The sequence below is a fragment of the Hetaerina americana genome, unplaced genomic scaffold (genome assembly GCF_022747635.1).
Source record: "Hetaerina americana unplaced genomic scaffold, ioHetAmer1.1.p SCAF_1, whole genome shotgun sequence".
NCBI lineage: Eukaryota > Metazoa > Arthropoda > Insecta > Odonata > Calopterygidae > Hetaerina > Hetaerina americana.
In genome coordinates, this window is record NW_027286069.1 from 73,495,511 (window position 1) to 73,514,124 (window position 18,614).

Consider the following 18,614-nt stretch of genomic DNA (forward strand, 5'->3'; position numbering starts at 1 on the left):
GATGGGATTCATGTTTTGTTGAGGTCCGCATTAATATGACTTGAATCCCGAACAATTTAAATATTTACCTTCGTTAACTTCCTGCAGAAGTGCCTTAATGTAATTTGCATTGATATTTTTTTTGAACTCAGGGAACTCCTGGAACAGTTCTTTTATTGACTGACAGCACGATTCAATTCCAGCATGTCCATCTTCATTTTAAATACGATTTCCTCTGGATTTCCTTAGCCATAAAACGATACGAAGTGCTATTATTAAACTTTGAAAGTATTTATAATTCAGAATAAAAATAAAAGATTTACTTAGTACCGGGATTCAAGCAATATATGAATTGGAATTTTCAACATTTATGTGTGTGTGTGGGGGGGTGTATACAATATGTATGTGTGTACACGAGAAAACTCGTAAAACACTTAAGATGTAATTGGAAATATCCATCTTCCCTTCCAAAAAGAAATTACATTTTCCTCTCCCCTTCAGGGTCTGAGATTGTAAGTTGGAATAAACCGAATTTTTGAAAATTTCACAAGGAAAAGGAAGTTTGGATAGTTTTGACATTCATCGATTTCCAAGTTTTAGATGATATTTTATTAATGAAACAAATATGTATTTCCCTGGCGGTAGGATAGAACTTTATGATCATACCATTGCCATTAGAAACGTGAATAATTAATTAAGGTGATGAGGGCGGAAGAAATAATTTATTAATGAAACAAATATTTACATGAAAGTGGAAAGAAACTTTAAGCTCCTTCACCGAACATTCACAAAGGTCAATTATTAATTACGAGTAGACTAAACACCCCCGCGCAGAGAAGTAATAGTTATAAGCGAAGCATTTCTTGGTATTTATAGATTGATAGTTTAAATAATGGCACTCATGACGCAACGAAAAATGTTATTTAGCACCAATGAAAGAGTTATGTTATGTACATAATCCATATCTTCATTATTAAGAAGTAGGCGGTACTCCAGTGGGGAGAGCGCCAGTGTTCTGAGGCCCCGGTTCGATTCCCGGGGACGTACCTGGGCATATTCAGCTTCACTCATGATGTGTGATTTACCATAGGTGGTACGGAAGTAGGATTTGGTAGCAGAAGCAGTGGTTCTTCGAGGAGACGACCGACATCTAAAGCCAGTAGCCTGTATATAATGTAATGCTTGCGTCATTTGGGATAGGTGGGCAATTCAGTAGGAGTTAGATATTCAGGGAATAGCGGACGGGTGGAGAGAAACCCAGCGTCGGAATAAGCCTACTCTCAACGAAAGACGCCAGGGGGGTCTACACATTTTTAAACCCCCATCTGACGTACGGCGTACTTGATTGAAGTGATCTCCTATTAGTACCCAAGTAGAGATCGGGATAACTCTGAAAACTTCAGTTATCGCCAGGAGTCCTATTGCTAGACGTTCCACGAAATGCACTTTTCCCATCCTTTATGACGTCCTATGATTTATTTCCCTACTATCATTTCCTCATGTGCCCTCATACATTTCTCCTTTGGGGGGGGGGGGGGGGGACAGCTCCCGAACGCCATCTTCTGGCCAAAAATCGGGGCATTAGGCTGCATAAATCCCCCGCAGATTTCAGTGCGATTTAAATTCCCTCGATAGCACAAGTGGTCAGAGCATCGGCTCAGCAAGTCGAAAGATCCATAGTTCAAGTATCGGTCAAGGAAATATTTTTGCGATAGTGATCCGCTCGATTCCGCCTTCCCCACCTCTCCTGTTTTTGTCTTTTTTCCCTTTTCTTTGTATCTATATCCATGTGAATGTATGAGTGTGTGTATATATATGTATATATATGCATATATATATATATAAACAATATATATATCCATGCATACACACAAAATATCCACCTTCAGCACAAAAATAAGTTTCAATGATTATTTTGAGATATTCTGAAACTTCGGCGTTTCTCATAAAAGCTTCCATGGTCCAGTAATAGCAAGACCAGTTAGGTCTAAAGTTAACCTAATCAGCTTTAACATCCTTCGTGGGGGATTCAAGAGGGTATTTAATGCGCGGGAATTTTCTCTCCTTTCTTACTATTATTAGCCCCTAACAGTCTACTGACATAATTCGAACTTATCTTACCTTTAGCTTACTTCAGAACTGGAGTGAACGTAATAAATTCAATGAAGATTATTTTAATAGAGTAGTGCCTGAAGTCAATGTATGCTGTAATTATTGCCCCATCTGGTCTTTTTAATCGGTAGGGATACATGAGCCAGACAAGAAAGAGATAGAAAAAAGGATGAAGATAGAAATGGAAATCCGACGTCGATGCTTTTCCATTAAGTATTCCGGAAGGAGTTATACAATTTTTCCGCGCACCCCATAGACTGCTAAACTTAAATCATCCTCCGCAAGGATCTCCAAATAATTATAAAAAATGCTTCCAAGGGATATAATCCAGATTTGGAGCACATTAGCCTCCGCACAAAATCGATTAATCGATTTTTTACAAACAAATTTCTCATTCACCGATATGGTCAAAATCGTTAAGCAATAGTAGCATTTTACGACCAATATTTCCTCCCAACGTTTATTTCATCTTTGCGGATGGTTCAGGCGGAATGTACATTTTCCATTTTGATTTATTCCTTCTGACAATCAGTTCATACTAAGCACTCATCGTAGGAAATATTCGACCGAAACAGATACATCACAATATACACTGATCTCATATTTTTCTCTATAATGAAATGTACAAGAAAAATAGTTTTGTATAAAGATGTAGGAAATTGGCTAAGGCACAGTAGAAAAAGTACACTAGTATGTCTATTACTTCTTAGCATGAGTCTAAAATAAGTTTCAATTAGGAGTAAAAGCAATGTACAATATTTTAAAGTGAGGTGAAAGCTCAAATTCTGCCCCAATCGCACCTAACTAATGGGTATTATGTTTCATCATTAGGAGAACCAAAATACCCCACCCTTCCAGGATGTATCATATATCAAACTCAGCCAATTTACGATCAATTAATATGAGAAATTTTCTGGAAGAAATCTGTTTCAAGAAATATACTTAAGCAAATAAAAATATTCCATTTAATCGAAATCAGTAATCAAACATTGACTTATTTATCTCATGACCCACTGATTGGCCATAACATTCCATACAAAAACACACATACATAGCATACCAGGAGCATTGGACTACATGGTTTCGGGAACATAGCAAAGAAATAAAATATTTGACTTAAAACGTATTAGAAGCCAAATTAATATTCTAATCACAATCAAGTTTTTAGACTATCTCGTTTTCCTGTTATTTGGCAGAATAATGTAAATTTTCAATTGAATTCTTTAACACAATGAGACGGTCTGTATACCTACCTGTAAGCTAGTAGCTGACGTATATTTCATATCCGAACTATGCTAACTTCATCAAAGACAAAAAAAAAATCATGATACACGGAAATTTAAATTATGCCACCGTGACTTCTGATGCCAGGAACTAAATATCCTCGCAACAGAGTGTTCAGGCATGATTTTAGCCACTAGGAAATAATATGGATCGATTAACCGTTCCTCGAAAATCAAGCATGCGATAAAGATGTGTCTTTGACCAAAATGTCGAAAGGCACGGCGCTGGCAGGTAACACACACACATCCTTTGATGACGACGCTGAAACACGCATGGCTGACCTCCATTGATTCCGCGTTGCCGGAGCGAGCTCCCTCTGCGATATCCACCTTAATGATGCCTTTCATTAATTAGCCCATCTTATAGCACTGGAATTGATCCAGGGTGGGGGGTCCTCCCCAACTGAGAGGCGTAACGACAACACGTTAAGGGTCTGTAAACGCTATCTTCGGGCGACGGGGTCTCAGATAATGTGGACTACGAAGAGCAGAGAAGCCTTGCTCACTTGCTCATGTGGGAGTACGGGATGACAGGAGACTTCATCGCGAAATGAGTACATTGCAGTGGCCGGGCAAAAGCAATTGGGCGGGGGGGAGGGTTGGCTCGCGGTGGGGGTGGAACGGGGGAAAGAGGGGGGCAAGGGTGAGGAAAAGGGAGCGGTCCCATTCCCTATCTTCCCTCCCTCCCTATCCTTCTCCCCTCTCCCATCGAGGAGCCCTTTCCGTCCCGAATCACTCTGATGCCGACAAAATCCACATGGCCTGGCTTTGACTGGGAGCGAACTGAAGGACACCCAGACCCTTCGATCAGTAGTCGAGTGCTCCACTCAAAAGCTTGGCATTATCGCCGCCCCGGGAGATGGAAAATACTCATGCACCACGAGGGCGGAAAGAAAATATTACGAGTGCAAAAATCGAGCCCAGACAAAATTGCACATAGAATATCCCAGTGAAAATGTTTTCTAAACGAACCCAATAAAATCTAATATTTCTACAACAGTCACGAGATAGAGAAAGATCACTCTGGTGACGAATGCTACAGACAAATAAAGATATAGTACCAATGCACTTTACGACAGCTACGCCCAAACCTGGCCCGGTTGAATTTTATTATCCAAAATAGGAATCCTATGAAATATTTATAAACGATCCGATAGGGATGAAACCATGAACTGTGCGAGATTTAGCTAGTGGTTCCACGTGCAAATGCACCCCAATGGAGTTCCGGAAACTAGGAGATAGCTTTAACTTGAAGGGATCGTCGCAATGGGCAAAATATGAAGAGAAGCACCTGATAGACATTAATTCCAAACCTGGGCTGAGAGTTTTTGTTATGCAGGGACTACAGGGTGTGTCTCAAAACTTGTGCATGAATACTACGAATGCCTTTGGTAAAAAAAAGTTTCACTCACGAACAATCCATGAACATCTGGCTACTTCAAACATTTTCCAAGAATAAATCTGCAAGAAATGAATAAAACTCCAGCCCTAGAAATGCAGATTCCGATATAACCTGGATTCACAAATAAATATAATCCTTCAATTCCACTCGTTTCAATAGATCAAACAATCGCTTAAGAGTGATATTCAAATCCAACACTCAAGTCGACGGTTTTTATTTGCACGACGCTTTTGTTCGCAGCTATTAGATCACATTTCTAAAACCGCAGGCGACAACGGCACTCGCAAAACAAGTTAATGAATTTCGTGAGCCTTACCAGAGCGCCGTCGATATGAAGTCAACAATTTAAGGTCGTCGATTAAGCTCCCGTTAATAATGAGACCCAGGAGATCGCCCGCCGGTATCTCCAGCCGGTCCTGCCACACCTCCCCCCCTCCCCACCCTGCCGCTCGTTCCACTTCCGCCAACCCCTTCCTTTCGGTGCCTCATGTTCCGCCCACACTCCCAGAACCCGCTTCCTTTTCTCGGAATCCACCATTCCCCAACCACCCCCCCCCACCTCCACAGACACTGAGCCTTACCTCCCCAACCTTCTCGGCAGTCCTTAACCTCCTCCCTATCCCAGCATCCCACCACCACCCTTAAGTCCTCGGCTTCCTCTCTGTCCAACGACAAACTACCTCCCTCCCCCTTAACTCTCCTCCACTCCACCTCCCCCCACCCTGCCCCTCTCTCGCCATACTTTCCGCTTCCCTCTCTCCATCACCCTCGCCCAGCATCCCCGCCCTCTCTCTCTCGCTATCCGCACCATCACCGCCCAATCTCCCCACCATCGTGCTTCCTCCAGCCCCTCCCTCTCCCCGTACACTCTCCCACTCCCCCATTATCCATGCCATTCTCTCTCTCTCTCTCGCACTCTCTCTCTCTATATCACTCCCCTTTTTTATTTTCCTTTTATCTCCAACTCGACTCCCTCGACTCTCTCTCTTTTTATCCTCCTAAAATATATTCCACTTACTCTCCTACTCACATCCTTTTCTTTCTCCCACCCTCACCACTTTCCCTGGCCTATTCCTCCTTCTGTCCCTCCCCCAACAACTGTTCCTGGCACCTTCCTCTTCTCTCTCTTCCCCCATTTCTCCAAAACTCTCCTAATCTCTTTTGCCCAGTTTGTCCTCGAATTGTATCCATCAACAACCCGCTCGCTATACTTTCCTATTCCCACGCCACCCACAGATGTTTTCGTCGACCGCCCTGTTTCCGCCGTTTCTCCATTCTCGCACACTCGGGTTCTCTCCCTTATTCCTGTCACATTCGGGAGCCTTATCCCCATTCCCACAGTCATTCCGCATCCCGCCCATCCCATCTCTCCTCGTCATTCGTCTGCCGCCTCCTCATCTTCTCCCGACTGTCTCCTGAGCGTACCTTGCTGTTGCATTTTTTCCGTCCTCTCCTTAAAGGTGGAATGCGACTGTCCCGATTCCGTCAAGATGCTACTTCGGGCGCAGAAGTCACCCTCCCCTATCATTTCCGTGTTTCCACCATCCCCAGAATAAGTGCTCGAGACCTACGTCACGCGTACCAATCACGAAAAAATAGAGTGCCTCGAAATCGATTGCCCTGGGATGGGTGGAAGTGAAAGACGCAGGCATTAAAACCTTATAAGGCTCTGAGACAAGCAGATATGAATTAATTATTAAGATAGCATAACATTTACGGGCAGAATTTTACTATTTAACAATACCGAGTTGGGTTTTGGACAGCCCTTTTTAAGTCTTTTACAGATCCTAGCAGACCCCTGAAACCCTTTTCACAGCATAAACCTATATATCCTGACACAACAGTCTTATTTAATCCCTAATGATGCCTTCCACGTTCACAAATACGCTTAAAAATCCTATTCTCGTTCCCACTATTTAACGTTATATTTCTCCTTCTCATAACAGCTATCAACACACGACTGCCACCCTCTCTACATTCACTTTTTCTATTCATTCGCCACTTAAGAATTTTCATCTCTAACTGTCTCTCTTCCCATACCCCATCGAATACTTTTTCGCCTTGATTTTCATATAGCTCACATTTTTCTTCTTTCAAGTCTCAATCTCAAAGGTCTGAACTCCACGCTCATTCTGAGCAATTAGGAGTCAAATAAAAGAGTCGCCCATTAAATAGTGAACCTCTCTTCCCCAAATATTTTCGTACCCACTTAACGACGCTCTCTTGTCCGCATGACTCTACCTCTCTCTTCCCTTCCTTCACTTTCTCCCATATCCCTCCCTGTGCCTCTTTATTCGCATCGCTCTATTCCAGAAGCCCTCTTCACCTTCCTCCAACAACTTGGGGTCCTCATTTTCTTCATTCATCATTTCCTCCTTCGCCTCCTTTCTCATTCCCCATCTTTCTAATACTCCACATATATTTACTACCCATTCTCATCGAAATTAACCGTACATTCCTCCTCTGACTACCTTTGTATCTCCACCTTTGATCTCAATCCGGCCCTTGCACAATCCTTTCACCTTACTCCAAACTCACCCTCCTCTGCCTACGCATACCTCACAAGTCCCCTCCGACCATATTTTCCATATCCCGCACCAAATCCTATCCCTCACGTTTATCCCCGTTAGAATCCCCTGAATGCCTTTCACCCATAAACCATTCCTCTTTGCGTGGGTGATGCGGGGGGAGAGAGAGAGAGGGGACGGGATTCAGGAGGAAGGGTTGAGATTCGGGAGCTGACACCTCCGCACCCACGCGTCCACAATTTCCCCATCGAAAACAACAACGATTACAAAAAAAAGTAGTTTCGATTGTCTCGTCGGACGGGTGGTAGGATCCTTCCCTTCCCTCACACGCCCGCCCTCTTCCTCCCTCCCCGTGCGGCGACACTCATCACCCGTCCTTCGCGGCCATGTATCTTCGTTAGTCGCACCTCCTCCCCGGCAATATTTGGGTTCAATACCCCGCACCACTCCCCGCAATACTTTCCCCTCATCCAGTCTCACCCTCTCCGCCCACCGACTTCTCCTCTCCCCCTCTTCTTCTTTCGAACTTTTTCCCGTCCAACTTTCACCAACTCGTCTCCATCCCGCCTCTCTCTCTTCCTCTCTATCATTCTCCACCGTCCCACGGAATTCCGTCCACCTATCTTTCTCCCCCTCCCACCGTCCTCTCTCACCTCCTCCCCACATCATTCTCCCCCTCCCCAAAACACCCTTCACTCCCAAGCTCCACCCTCACCCTCCCCACTTCCATCCTCTCTCTCTCTCCATCCCCTCCCTCCTACTTCGCCCTTTACCTCATCCTACTCCCCCCTTCCCCGCCTTCCAACTCTCTCTCTCTCTCTCTCCCTCGCTCCCTCCCTCCACTCCAACCAATCCTGTTCACATATCTTCGCTCCCACTTCGGTCCTTCTCCCACCACCTTTTCCCCTTACATAGAGCCTACCCCTGTCACCGGATGCAGTCTTGCCTGGTTGGGCGTTCAGATAACTTGCTTCTCTCCCTTTTCTCCCCTCTCTATCCTACACCCTCGCGGGGCCGCTCTCTTTTTCTCGTTTGTTCTCGCATGCGAAAGAATTCACCTCATCTCTCCCCCCTCCCACACCGCCCGATAGCCTTTCACCCACCCCGGCGTGCAACCAACATCCCGTCGTCCTATCCGAAGGGGAGGGAGAAGGTTTGGAGGGAGGAAAAAGAGGGGAAAGGAAACGTGGGTGTGGGGGGGGGAAGGGTTTGTTTCACAGCACCAATTTAGTTAGGAGCGAAGCATCGTCCACAACTTAACCGTCCATCGCAGGAGAAGATACTCTTCCGGGAGTGTTAACTCTCTCCTTTAACGGCTGGCGCTGCTGCTGGTACGAGGTGTTTGTGTGTGTGTAGGTGTGTGTTATTTCTCTGTTCCTTTCTCTTGTCTGTTCCCCCTCTCCACCCGATCCTCAACACGTGTTTACCGCACCCTACGCGCACACCGATCCCGGTGACGGTGTGTTCCCGTGGGAGTGCGCGTGTTTATTTGTGCTTGTGCGTGCGTGTGGGTGTGTCAGTGCTTTCGCTGCCGATGATCGAATCGATTTACGATGGCCACTTGGCTTAGCTCGACTCTCGGTGTCGGGGACATTCGCGTACGGGACCGTTAACCCCTCGGCGCTGTGGGACGAGCGCGCGAAGGAATCACGCACGCGAGAGACTTTTCTCAAAAAAAAAGTAAACAAATAATTTATGAAAGCTTCCTTGTGATGAGATCGATCTGCCGGAACAAAAAAAAAAGCCTTTTAAGTCAAACGAAGGTCTCGATCGTTCTATTATTTATCTTTGTAATTCTCCCCCCCCCCTCCTCCCCTTCCGCTCTACCGATACTTAACGAAAATCACAAACCCAAGCAAAATATCCCCACGCGGGATTCGTGATTCCAACTCTCCTGGACTTTCATGAATTCCTGGCGGTGACCCGATAGCTCCGTTGCCGAATTGCGCGTGAGAAATGGAAGATTGCGGGCATTACCCCTTTGTTGACTTTCGCGACCGCCATCATCTCCGCCTCGGCGCCGATATCCTCAGAACGACCCCAAAAATGCAACCGAAACGACTCACGACGACGGCGTTTGGAGCCACACGGTATTTCCTACCGCGTGATACCGTGCCTCGGGGGATCCGTTCGAATGAAGGGCGAGGGAGCGAAGCAATAAACGCGACGGAGAACGTGGGAATCAGGAGAGCAGCGAGGGGAAAAGGCGTGCGTCTCTTGAAAAATAAAACGAACGAATCCCCCTGCCGCCGAGAAAATCCTCGACTCCCCGTCTAAAACGGCAAAACATCGAGCGGGAGCGTTGATCGAGGAACAAAAGGCATGTCTGGGTGGCGAGAATGCGGCGTGTGCATGCGATTCGGAATAGGAATGGCCGCTGACGAGCTGACGATTCAGCAACCATCCAATACCTTAGACACCGGGGCGCACCGCTTAGCACGAGATGTCTAAGGAGCTTGGAGAGCACTCCACATGCGAATCGCAGGGTTCTATTCTTGTTCTCCAAACCTGTGGGAACATAATCTCCTTTCCGCCAATGACTAGGGCAATTCATTTATTTTGAGATGTCAACAGCGAAGCGCGGGTGAGGCAACGTGGAGAATAACAAACAAACGCAACCTAGGTTACGCGAGGCCAACTTTATCCCGACTCGGGTTAACAACAAGAACAGTTGAGCTTGACGAACAGGCTTTACAACAACAAAAATCGATGTTTTCCTCAGGAAGTCCGCGCGGTTCTGTCCGGGGCGTGTTGCGGGCCGCGGAAAACAGGGAACACATGCCCGGAATGGGCGGGGTAGAGGGATGTGGAGGAAAGGGGAAGGGTGGGGAGAGGTGGGCGGTCGGGAAGGTAGGGGAAGGAGTAGGAGAGGTGAGTGCGGGGACGGAGGAATAAGAACGGGGAAGGAGCATTGTGTGGGGCAGCTGAGGTATGCTCCGATATCGATTCCCTTGCATTTAATTACTCCAGCTCTTGTTTGCCAACTTGGCCAATAAAATGAGGGATCAATAAAATCCTGATACATATTTAAAATGCGAAGCTATACCTCCGCTGATCCATGTCTGAATTTCTAAGATCGAGGAAAACCACGCTTTCAAACATTTCTCGCGGAGGGATGAAGGGTCGATGACGATCGTCGTTCCGAGGATATTTGGAGACATCCCACTCGATGGTTCCTTCCCTTTCCGTATCCCCTCTCGAGAGCGCCTGGAAAAAAAAGCCAAGCACTCCTATCTCCAAACGCAGGGAATGACCCAGTGAACTCCCCTCGCTTATGCGACGACGGGACGGGGCGCGATTTTTCACATTTTAAGCCGCATAAATTTCGCGGTACACGGCGCGTTAACCTCGTTGGGGAGCAAAAAATAATAAAGCCGCCGTGGCGCTATCTCCAAGCCACGCCACGGGGGAGAGTGTTTTTCGCGTGTGAAAACGAGAGATTTCGGGTGTGATTATGCGCCGCTTAACCCGTCGGGAGGATTGGGGACGTCCCGGAGGGTTTGGGGGGGGGGGGGGGACGGTGGAGCTCTGGGGAGTGGCCGCGCGCGCCGTTCACATTACGTCTGTTGTCCACATTAGGGAGATTGCCTCCCCTCACCCTCCAAAAAAGGGGGGGACCAACGTATTGATTTCAGCATTACCAAACCGTCCTTAAAACATGCTGCTGCTTTCTTTTGTTATAAATACCGCCAGTGGGCTCGGAGCAAGTAATGAGCAAAAAAAAGGGAAGAGTAGGATTGGGGAATTCGTGCGCACCGGGCAACGCGCGCTGGAGGGAAGGGGAGAGTGCTGTAACGGACACGTGGGAAGAAAGCCTTAACCCTTTCCGTCCAATGTGCCCGTAGGGTCGACGCGCGCGAGCAGGATCGCCACCGCGTTTCGATTTGGGCGAAGGGGAAAGAGAGAGAGAGAGAGGAGAACAGGATCGTCTCGAACTCCTAGCGAGGATGTGAGGGGGGGGGGGGTCTCACTAAAGGAAGCAATGTGATCCCCCCTTACCGAGAACGCGCGTGGGCGTGTACTCGGATGAGGGAAAAGGGGGGTGGAAAAGGATTCCCCTGCCCCATGCCTAGCTGTCTTTGTCTCTCCTCCTATGTGCAAAGAAATAAATATATATAAAGATATATATATGTATATATTTATATTTGTATATATATGTATATATATATATATATGTATATATATATATATATATATATATATATATGTGTGTGTGTGTGTGTGTGTGTGTATGTACATATGTGTGTAAATAACTGTGTATGTATATATTTGTGTATCTGCACACGCATTTATGTCCGCGTATACAGGTATAAAAATATACATATGAATATGTATGTATATATATATACATACATATACACGTGCACGCACGAATACATTGAAGCATAAATTATGCAAATAGGAAGGGGACAAAGAGAAGGGTGGATAGGAGAAGTGAGAAATAGGAGATTATGGTGCGGTGAAGGGAGAGAAAAGGGGTTAACGTGGGTGAACGGCTCGATTATACATATTTATGTTTTTTTTTCGCACGAAATTCACTCCGAGCATGAAATAACCCGTTTTTTTATCCCCTACCCTTTCCAATTTGGCGGCGATCCCGCCAGGGTGTAAATGCACGCATACGTCGCATGCCTCTCTAAAAGGTACCCGCCGCCACAACACGGCGGAGGCGATAAGCCCCCTTCAGACCACGGCGAAACTCCCGCGACCCCTCGGATCAATTTCCTAAATACGCCACTTCCGCGGGGATAAGGCACCTTCAGGCGGTATATTAGCACCTCCACGCCGACAGGTCTCTCCCCACGAGCCTCGCCATGCCTGCCTGCCTCACCCTGTTCCCCTGCTAACCTCTTTCAACGACACCCCGCTGCCCTTCTGGGTAGTGTGGGCCCACCTTTCATCCCCCATAAGACCCTTCCACCCACCTTATCCTATATTCACCCCTTCCGTAGGCGAATTGAAAATGTTCCGCGAATTCGGCTGGCACCCTTGAAAGGTCACGCCCTTAGGGAGGAGAAGGCGTAGCCATGGCGAACGGGCAGGGCGGGAGGGAAAGACTTTTTAGAGCCCTTGTCCCCGGCGCCGCCGGTCCCAGTCGAATGACCTCGATGCGCCGCGCAGCACGTGCGCAATAAGCCGGCTTCGGCCGCCGCAAGCCTTCCGCGCGCACGCACCACGCACCCCGGGCGTGACTCGGCACGCACCCCGGTTCCTGCCCCTCCCACACACACACTCCCTTCCTTTTTTGTTTACCTCGTCCACCCCGACTGCCTCCCACCCCGGCTCTCCTCCCTAACCCACCCCACCAAAACGCAATCTCATTTTCGACACCGACACTCTCCCAGCACTTCAAACGCCCCCCCCCCCCACCTCTCCCCTCCACCATCCCTCCCTTTCTACCTTCCGCCCCCTCGACTTTCTAAAAAGCGACGGATTTTTCCAGGCGGGGGCGAAGCGGTGCGGGACACTACTGACCCATCCCCCACGCCCCACCCCTTTGACCCACCTGTCAGGAGCGCGCGGAGGGAGGAGGGTGGAGGGAGAGGAAGAGGAGGAGCTGGAGGAGGATGAAGGAGGAGGGGATGTGACGTCACTTTGTGTTCCATCCGGAAGGGAGTGCGTCGGTGCGTGAGGAAGGGATCTCGGCGAGTGGAGTCGGCGGCGTCGGAGGCAGGCAGCGTCGGCGGTGGCGAAGGCGGCGGCGTTGGCGGAGGAGGAGGCGACCACGTGATCGATAAGACCCCATCGCTGCTGCTGCGCGGGAGGAAGCGGGAGAGTGAAGGGAGGGAGCGGTGGGAGAGGGAAGACAGAGAGGGAGAGGAATGAGGAGGGAAACGGGGCGCGGTTCGATTCGATGACGAAACGTTCGGAGGAAAAAATAAATATAAACAAACGTGCTGTCCTCCCCCCATCTCCTTCCCTACCCCTCTCTCTCTCTCTCTCTCTCCTACTGGCACCCCGACCATTCCTCACCCACACAAACACCGACATGTGGAATAGGGGCACACTTTCGACAATGGGATGTTGAAACTTGAGGACGGAAATAATACCGAGGAGTGTGGAAAAGGCAGAGGTACGAGTTTTGACCTCGTCTCTTGTTTTCGTGCGACGAATAATGCCGAAGGCTTCATGATTTCCTCCCCTCCCCCTGACGTCTATTGGAGTGAGAACGATAACGGCCCCGCGCGCCCACGATTATGTTCGCCACGACTGAAGGAAGATGATAAAATTCTCGAAAACCGGCTGTTCTAGTTCGAGCCTGCTGCACTAGCATGTGCTCGGCGACCTCGGGACGGAAACAATTGAAAAGCGGGCGAGCGCAATCACTGCACGCGGCCGCACGGTGTGATTCCCGAGGCAGATGTTTTTATATTGCCGGGGATAATATTTTAACAGCTGTGGGATCGAAAGAGTTCAGTGCATGCGAGAGGAAAATGACCTGTCCGTCATGAAGCCTGGTGCCGACTAACCGTCCATTAGTCTCCAAGTAAATGCTAATCGGAGATATTTTACAGCGGGTAACAAATTGGTGTTGCCGACTATCGGTGGCGCCAAATTTGTAAAAGAACAAAATTCGTAATATCACGATCAAGGAAATCTTAATGTGGGTGCGAATTACCGGGAAGATAAACTTAGCGACCCTCGGCTCAAACACAGGGGAAATGCTCATTTTTTTTACTTTACGAATATTAATAGAGCTTGCTCCTTGAGCACGCATTTTATCTCAACTGAATACGTATGAAATCTACTCGACAAATCGGTGTTGGTGGGTTATTTCAACTCGACAGGAGCGCAAACAAACTGTTAGGGTTATCAACAATACGATCTAATTCGCGTTTCCGTGGAACTATTAATCGGGCCGAAATTAATTGTAAATTTCTACAATTGAAGTGTTAAAAAAATTATTTTGGTAAAATCCATTCGGAATCGTACATAATCTGTCAGTGTTGAACAGTGATACTTGTGTTACACAAAGTAGTGGAGACTTCTGAAAATTAATAAATAATTCAAATTGACATTGTGACACAAAACATATCCACGTCTAGGAAAAGGACACTTCATACTCCGTGACGTCATATTCAATATGCATCATTGAATGATCATAAAGACTGATTAATTTAGCTCTCAGCACTCTCATTAATTGCATAACCGAGTCTGAGATGCAACATTTTTAGTGTTTCGAGCATTCTCAATGGAAATACTCAAAAGTAATAAAGAGGCACCAACACCTTGCTAGGACAGTGACACAATGAGGAATGCCAATAGTTGAAGCCATAAATGATTGACCAATTATACAGCTGCTTTCGTTAGAAAATCAATGGCATATTAGCAAGATAAATTATCAGACTGACCAATTATATTCTCTCAAAAATCGAAAAATTTCAAGTGTGATATTTGATTATTTTTTGTACAAGAAATATGATTATTATTACAAATTGAATATCATAAATTTTAACGAAAACGAAATTGTGATTTAATATAATTAACGAGAAATATGCTTGCTTTAAGACCATATTACTTTATAATTTCCTCAGGAATAAAATGCTCGTCGAATTAAAGGACAAATGTTACGTATATTACATAAACAGTTATAGAAATTAACTGTACAGAAAAGTGAATTTATTCTATTGAAGTATAATATAATATTTGCTCAATGAAATATTGAAATATCACGGACGCAACAGATAATCAAGATCCTCAATTAAGCTCAGACGGACAATACATTTATAATTATAAATGGTACATTTATAACTGGTAGAAGTTCACGATAGTTTCAACATTGCCCATGAATAGGTTATACTGCCTTCTACATTTCATGTGATTATAGGATATCCACATTGAACTGGGTTCTCAAGGAAACGTTTTATCAACGCACAGGATTACAAAGATTCAATCAGTACAGCTTTGTATGGATGACACATTTTTGGAAATCGCTAGGTAGAAGACCTTTCTGACCCCAAATAAGTACACTAACAAATCTTCTACAACACATTGGACCAATTATTAAGTGCCACACATACTCAAGCGCACACCTAATTTAAAATCGAATAATTTTCGGCAATATTTTCACGTGCTTAATGCGCTATCGGTGTGAAGCATAAGACAACTCCTTGCTCCTCTAAGTTGGTGATATTTAAAATAACGTCCGAACGGTGCTTGCCTACTCGGATAGAATTAATGTCTTCATCCAGCTCAACGAATCATCATCATCTCTCTTCCAATGATGATCGATGTTGTTTCAAATATAGTTAATATATTCGTGTTATCGTCCAAAGTTGAAAATTTAATAAGTGTTAAAAATACATACATATATATAATATATATATCTACTCTACTCCAAGTTTTAGCAAATTCATATAACGCAGTATATGAGTAATCGGATTGTTTCTCCCGGAATTAAAAAATGTTACCCATTTATCTCAGTATTCTATTGTAGAATTTTTCATAGAAAACTCATTGGTAGTATTAATCCGGTAGCGCAGACGTCGATTAATTCTTCGAAAAGTTCTCCGCGAGCTCATCGCAACCACGCACGAGATTCTAGAAGGCGGCCGTTCTCGTGCGCTTGGCTCTTCAGTCGCCTCGGACGAGTGACTTCCCTTCGGCACGAGTAGGGAAGAACAAGTGGGAACAAATCCTTACACCACCAACACCCTCCCTTTCCCCCCTCCTCTCATCCAACCGGCACGCGAGTGACTCGAAACCAACGCCTCATCTCCGCCGAATCGGACCTCGCCGACGCCCGGGGACCCTTCTTGACTCTCGCCGTTGTTGAAAACTCCTTCGCCGCGTGGGGTCGGGATCTTCCCCACTTAGCCACCGCCGCCGACTACCTCGCCCCGGGAGTCGTCACTCTCCTGACCGCGGCCCTCCCGCCCGTCGCCCCCTCCACAGCGTAAATCCGTCCGTCCGAGACCCCCTCCTGCTCGCCGCCATGCGCTCCTCCGCCTTGTTCCACTCCTCCAAGTGGGGCTCGTCTTCTGACCTCCGCACCAGCGGCAGCGGCGGCGCCTCGCAGGGTTCTTCCGGCGCCGCCGGGGAAGGGGGTGAGGACGGCGGGGGAGGAGGCGGCGGAGGAGGGGGGCGTCTACGGCGGGTCCTGACCGCGCACGCTCGCGGAAGGCGGTCTTCGTGGAGGAAGGGAAACCACGGGCCAAAGGGGACCTTCGACCTTATGTCCATGATGAAGGAGCCGCTCAGGGTGGTGCACTCCGTGCCGCTGTCATGGTGAGTCCTCCCGGAGGCCGCCGTGCACTCCCCGACCCCTCCTCTCCGCCCCAATGATACGGTTCCGGAATAAGGGCGGTCGATGTTCCGCATGCCATGAAAGACGTCTCGCACCAATCGCCACCTTCAGGCAGGAGGAAGGCCGGAAGGTTGGCTGACGAGACCCGATCGGATTCCATCGTATTGGAAATCGCGACTCATCATTCGACTCTAATTAATATTCTGCCGTGGTGTGATACCTATGACACCAAAGGCAACTAAGAGTCGCATTAATTTTCCCTTTTATCATCCATAATTCAGTGAAATAATTATGTATTCATCAATTTATCTTGAAACAAGAACCTAATATCTTGATTTTATCCACGAATATTGTGAATTTTTTTTACATTAGCTGCCATAGCCAAACCAAATATTGTTCAATCAATTCCCTCCAGCATCAAAAGTTTTAGTAATTTGATTCCGGAACTTCTTAACTATCAAGAAATTCAGCATTAATGTATACTGCACATTAGTTTTATTTAGAACCTACGCCTAAAAGGTGACAATTTTTTTTCTCGCTACAAAACACTCGCAATTCTACTATATGCGATCCCTATTCCACCGGGTAAAATCACTGGGGTAAAAATTAATGCTCTACATAATTTACCTAATCTTCAACTCCTGCCTTTATTTCCTGTTTTTAAAAAAGTACCATAATTCATCTTTGAAGTCATTAAAGCCTTTGTCAAACACCATGCTGTCTAAAATTAGCTAATCGTCAATAGTAAACGTGACTCATCGCAAACCCATAACGTCAGTTTTTGAGGTGATTAACTGAGTTAAATGTCATGCCAAATTAATAGCAGTCCTCAAACTAACTATACAAGTACCCTTTATAGCTTCATGCTTCAAATGGATATTTCCTGCCTGACATGTGTAAATATTGGTCTTCTGACATCTTTAAAAGTCAATGGATCTAAAAAAAATCACACTGCCAGCACGAATCGGCAGGGATTCCTTGAATAACAACAGGTTACTGTAAAATCAATTTCCAACGTATGCCCGGAACCAATCCACCAGAGTAAATATGATGCATTAATGCAACAATTTCAGAGCGTAAAAATCATTCGCCTTGACTGGGACTCGAACCCAGATCCCTCAATATCCGGTCGAGTGCTTTAGCCACTTAAGCTACCGAGGCGTCCTCTTAAACTCTGATATTCGACTAGCAAAGACTGAAATTTATGTTTAAGCAATAGGGTTAAAATGTTACATATATATATAGGGGAAATATTACATACACACACACACACACACACACACACACACATATATATATATATATATATATATATATATATATATATATATATATATATATATATATATACACACACACATATATTCTATTTGAACAGCATAATTTCTCAATCTTTAAACAATTCTCTAAAGTATCTCATATCATTTGTAAGCATCATTTGTAATAATTGCCAATGATTCAAACCCACTGCTACAGACTACTAAAGGATGACAGCTTCTGTATCCTAAAATCAAACTTTTTTCGAAAACTTCAAATTGGATACATACGTACATATTTAGTCAACATCGAACGTCACCCCAAAAATCTCCGTTTCGAGTAATCTCCATGCTTTTATTTCGCCACGTTTTCATTATTATCTAATTCTGGTTAAGGAGAACAGAATCATCTCAGCTTAAAAAGTTAATGTACCTGTAGACCACCTAAAGTCTGCTAAAAAACGGTAGCATAAGGGATCAAATTTCTATGGTGTGATTGGCTGACATATGCCACCTTTGGCAAATAAAATGAATCCTTAAGTGCCCTGATTCCTACGTCGGATTTCTGAGGACATACGGTGATCCTTCTGATTATTAGGCGAAATTAGTATGCAGACGGCGATAATAACTTCATTAAATATTTGTAATACACCAAGCTTTTAAGTAACCGAATAATATGATAAGGAACAGACCTTTTTGTGACGGATAGAATGAAATAAGCGATGCAAAGCTTTTGAGACTGCATTATCGTCTTATTAATTAAAAATCCTAGAGTTATTAGCAACGCTAACAATGGATTGTTACTTT

At 45.8% G+C, this 18,614-nt stretch overlaps 1 protein-coding gene across 2 annotated transcripts in view; it reads left to right on the top strand.

Moving 5' to 3' along the window:
- The window catches only part of LOC139693309 (GTPase-activating Rap/Ran-GAP domain-like protein 3), a 303,563-nt gene that overhangs the window by 97,996 nt on the left and 186,953 nt on the right, over positions 1-18,614 (top strand). The window contains exon 1 of one of the 2 annotated variants that reach the window (XM_071591465.1): positions 16,442-16,532. The exons of the other annotated variant lie outside the window; for it this stretch is intronic. Within the exon in view, the coding sequence (XP_071447566.1) occupies positions 16,480-16,532 (53 nt within the window). The 5' untranslated portion in view covers positions 16,442-16,479. Of the gene's footprint in view, positions 1-16,441; positions 16,533-18,614 lie in introns of those variants that run through there. 2 annotated transcript variants of the gene reach the window in all.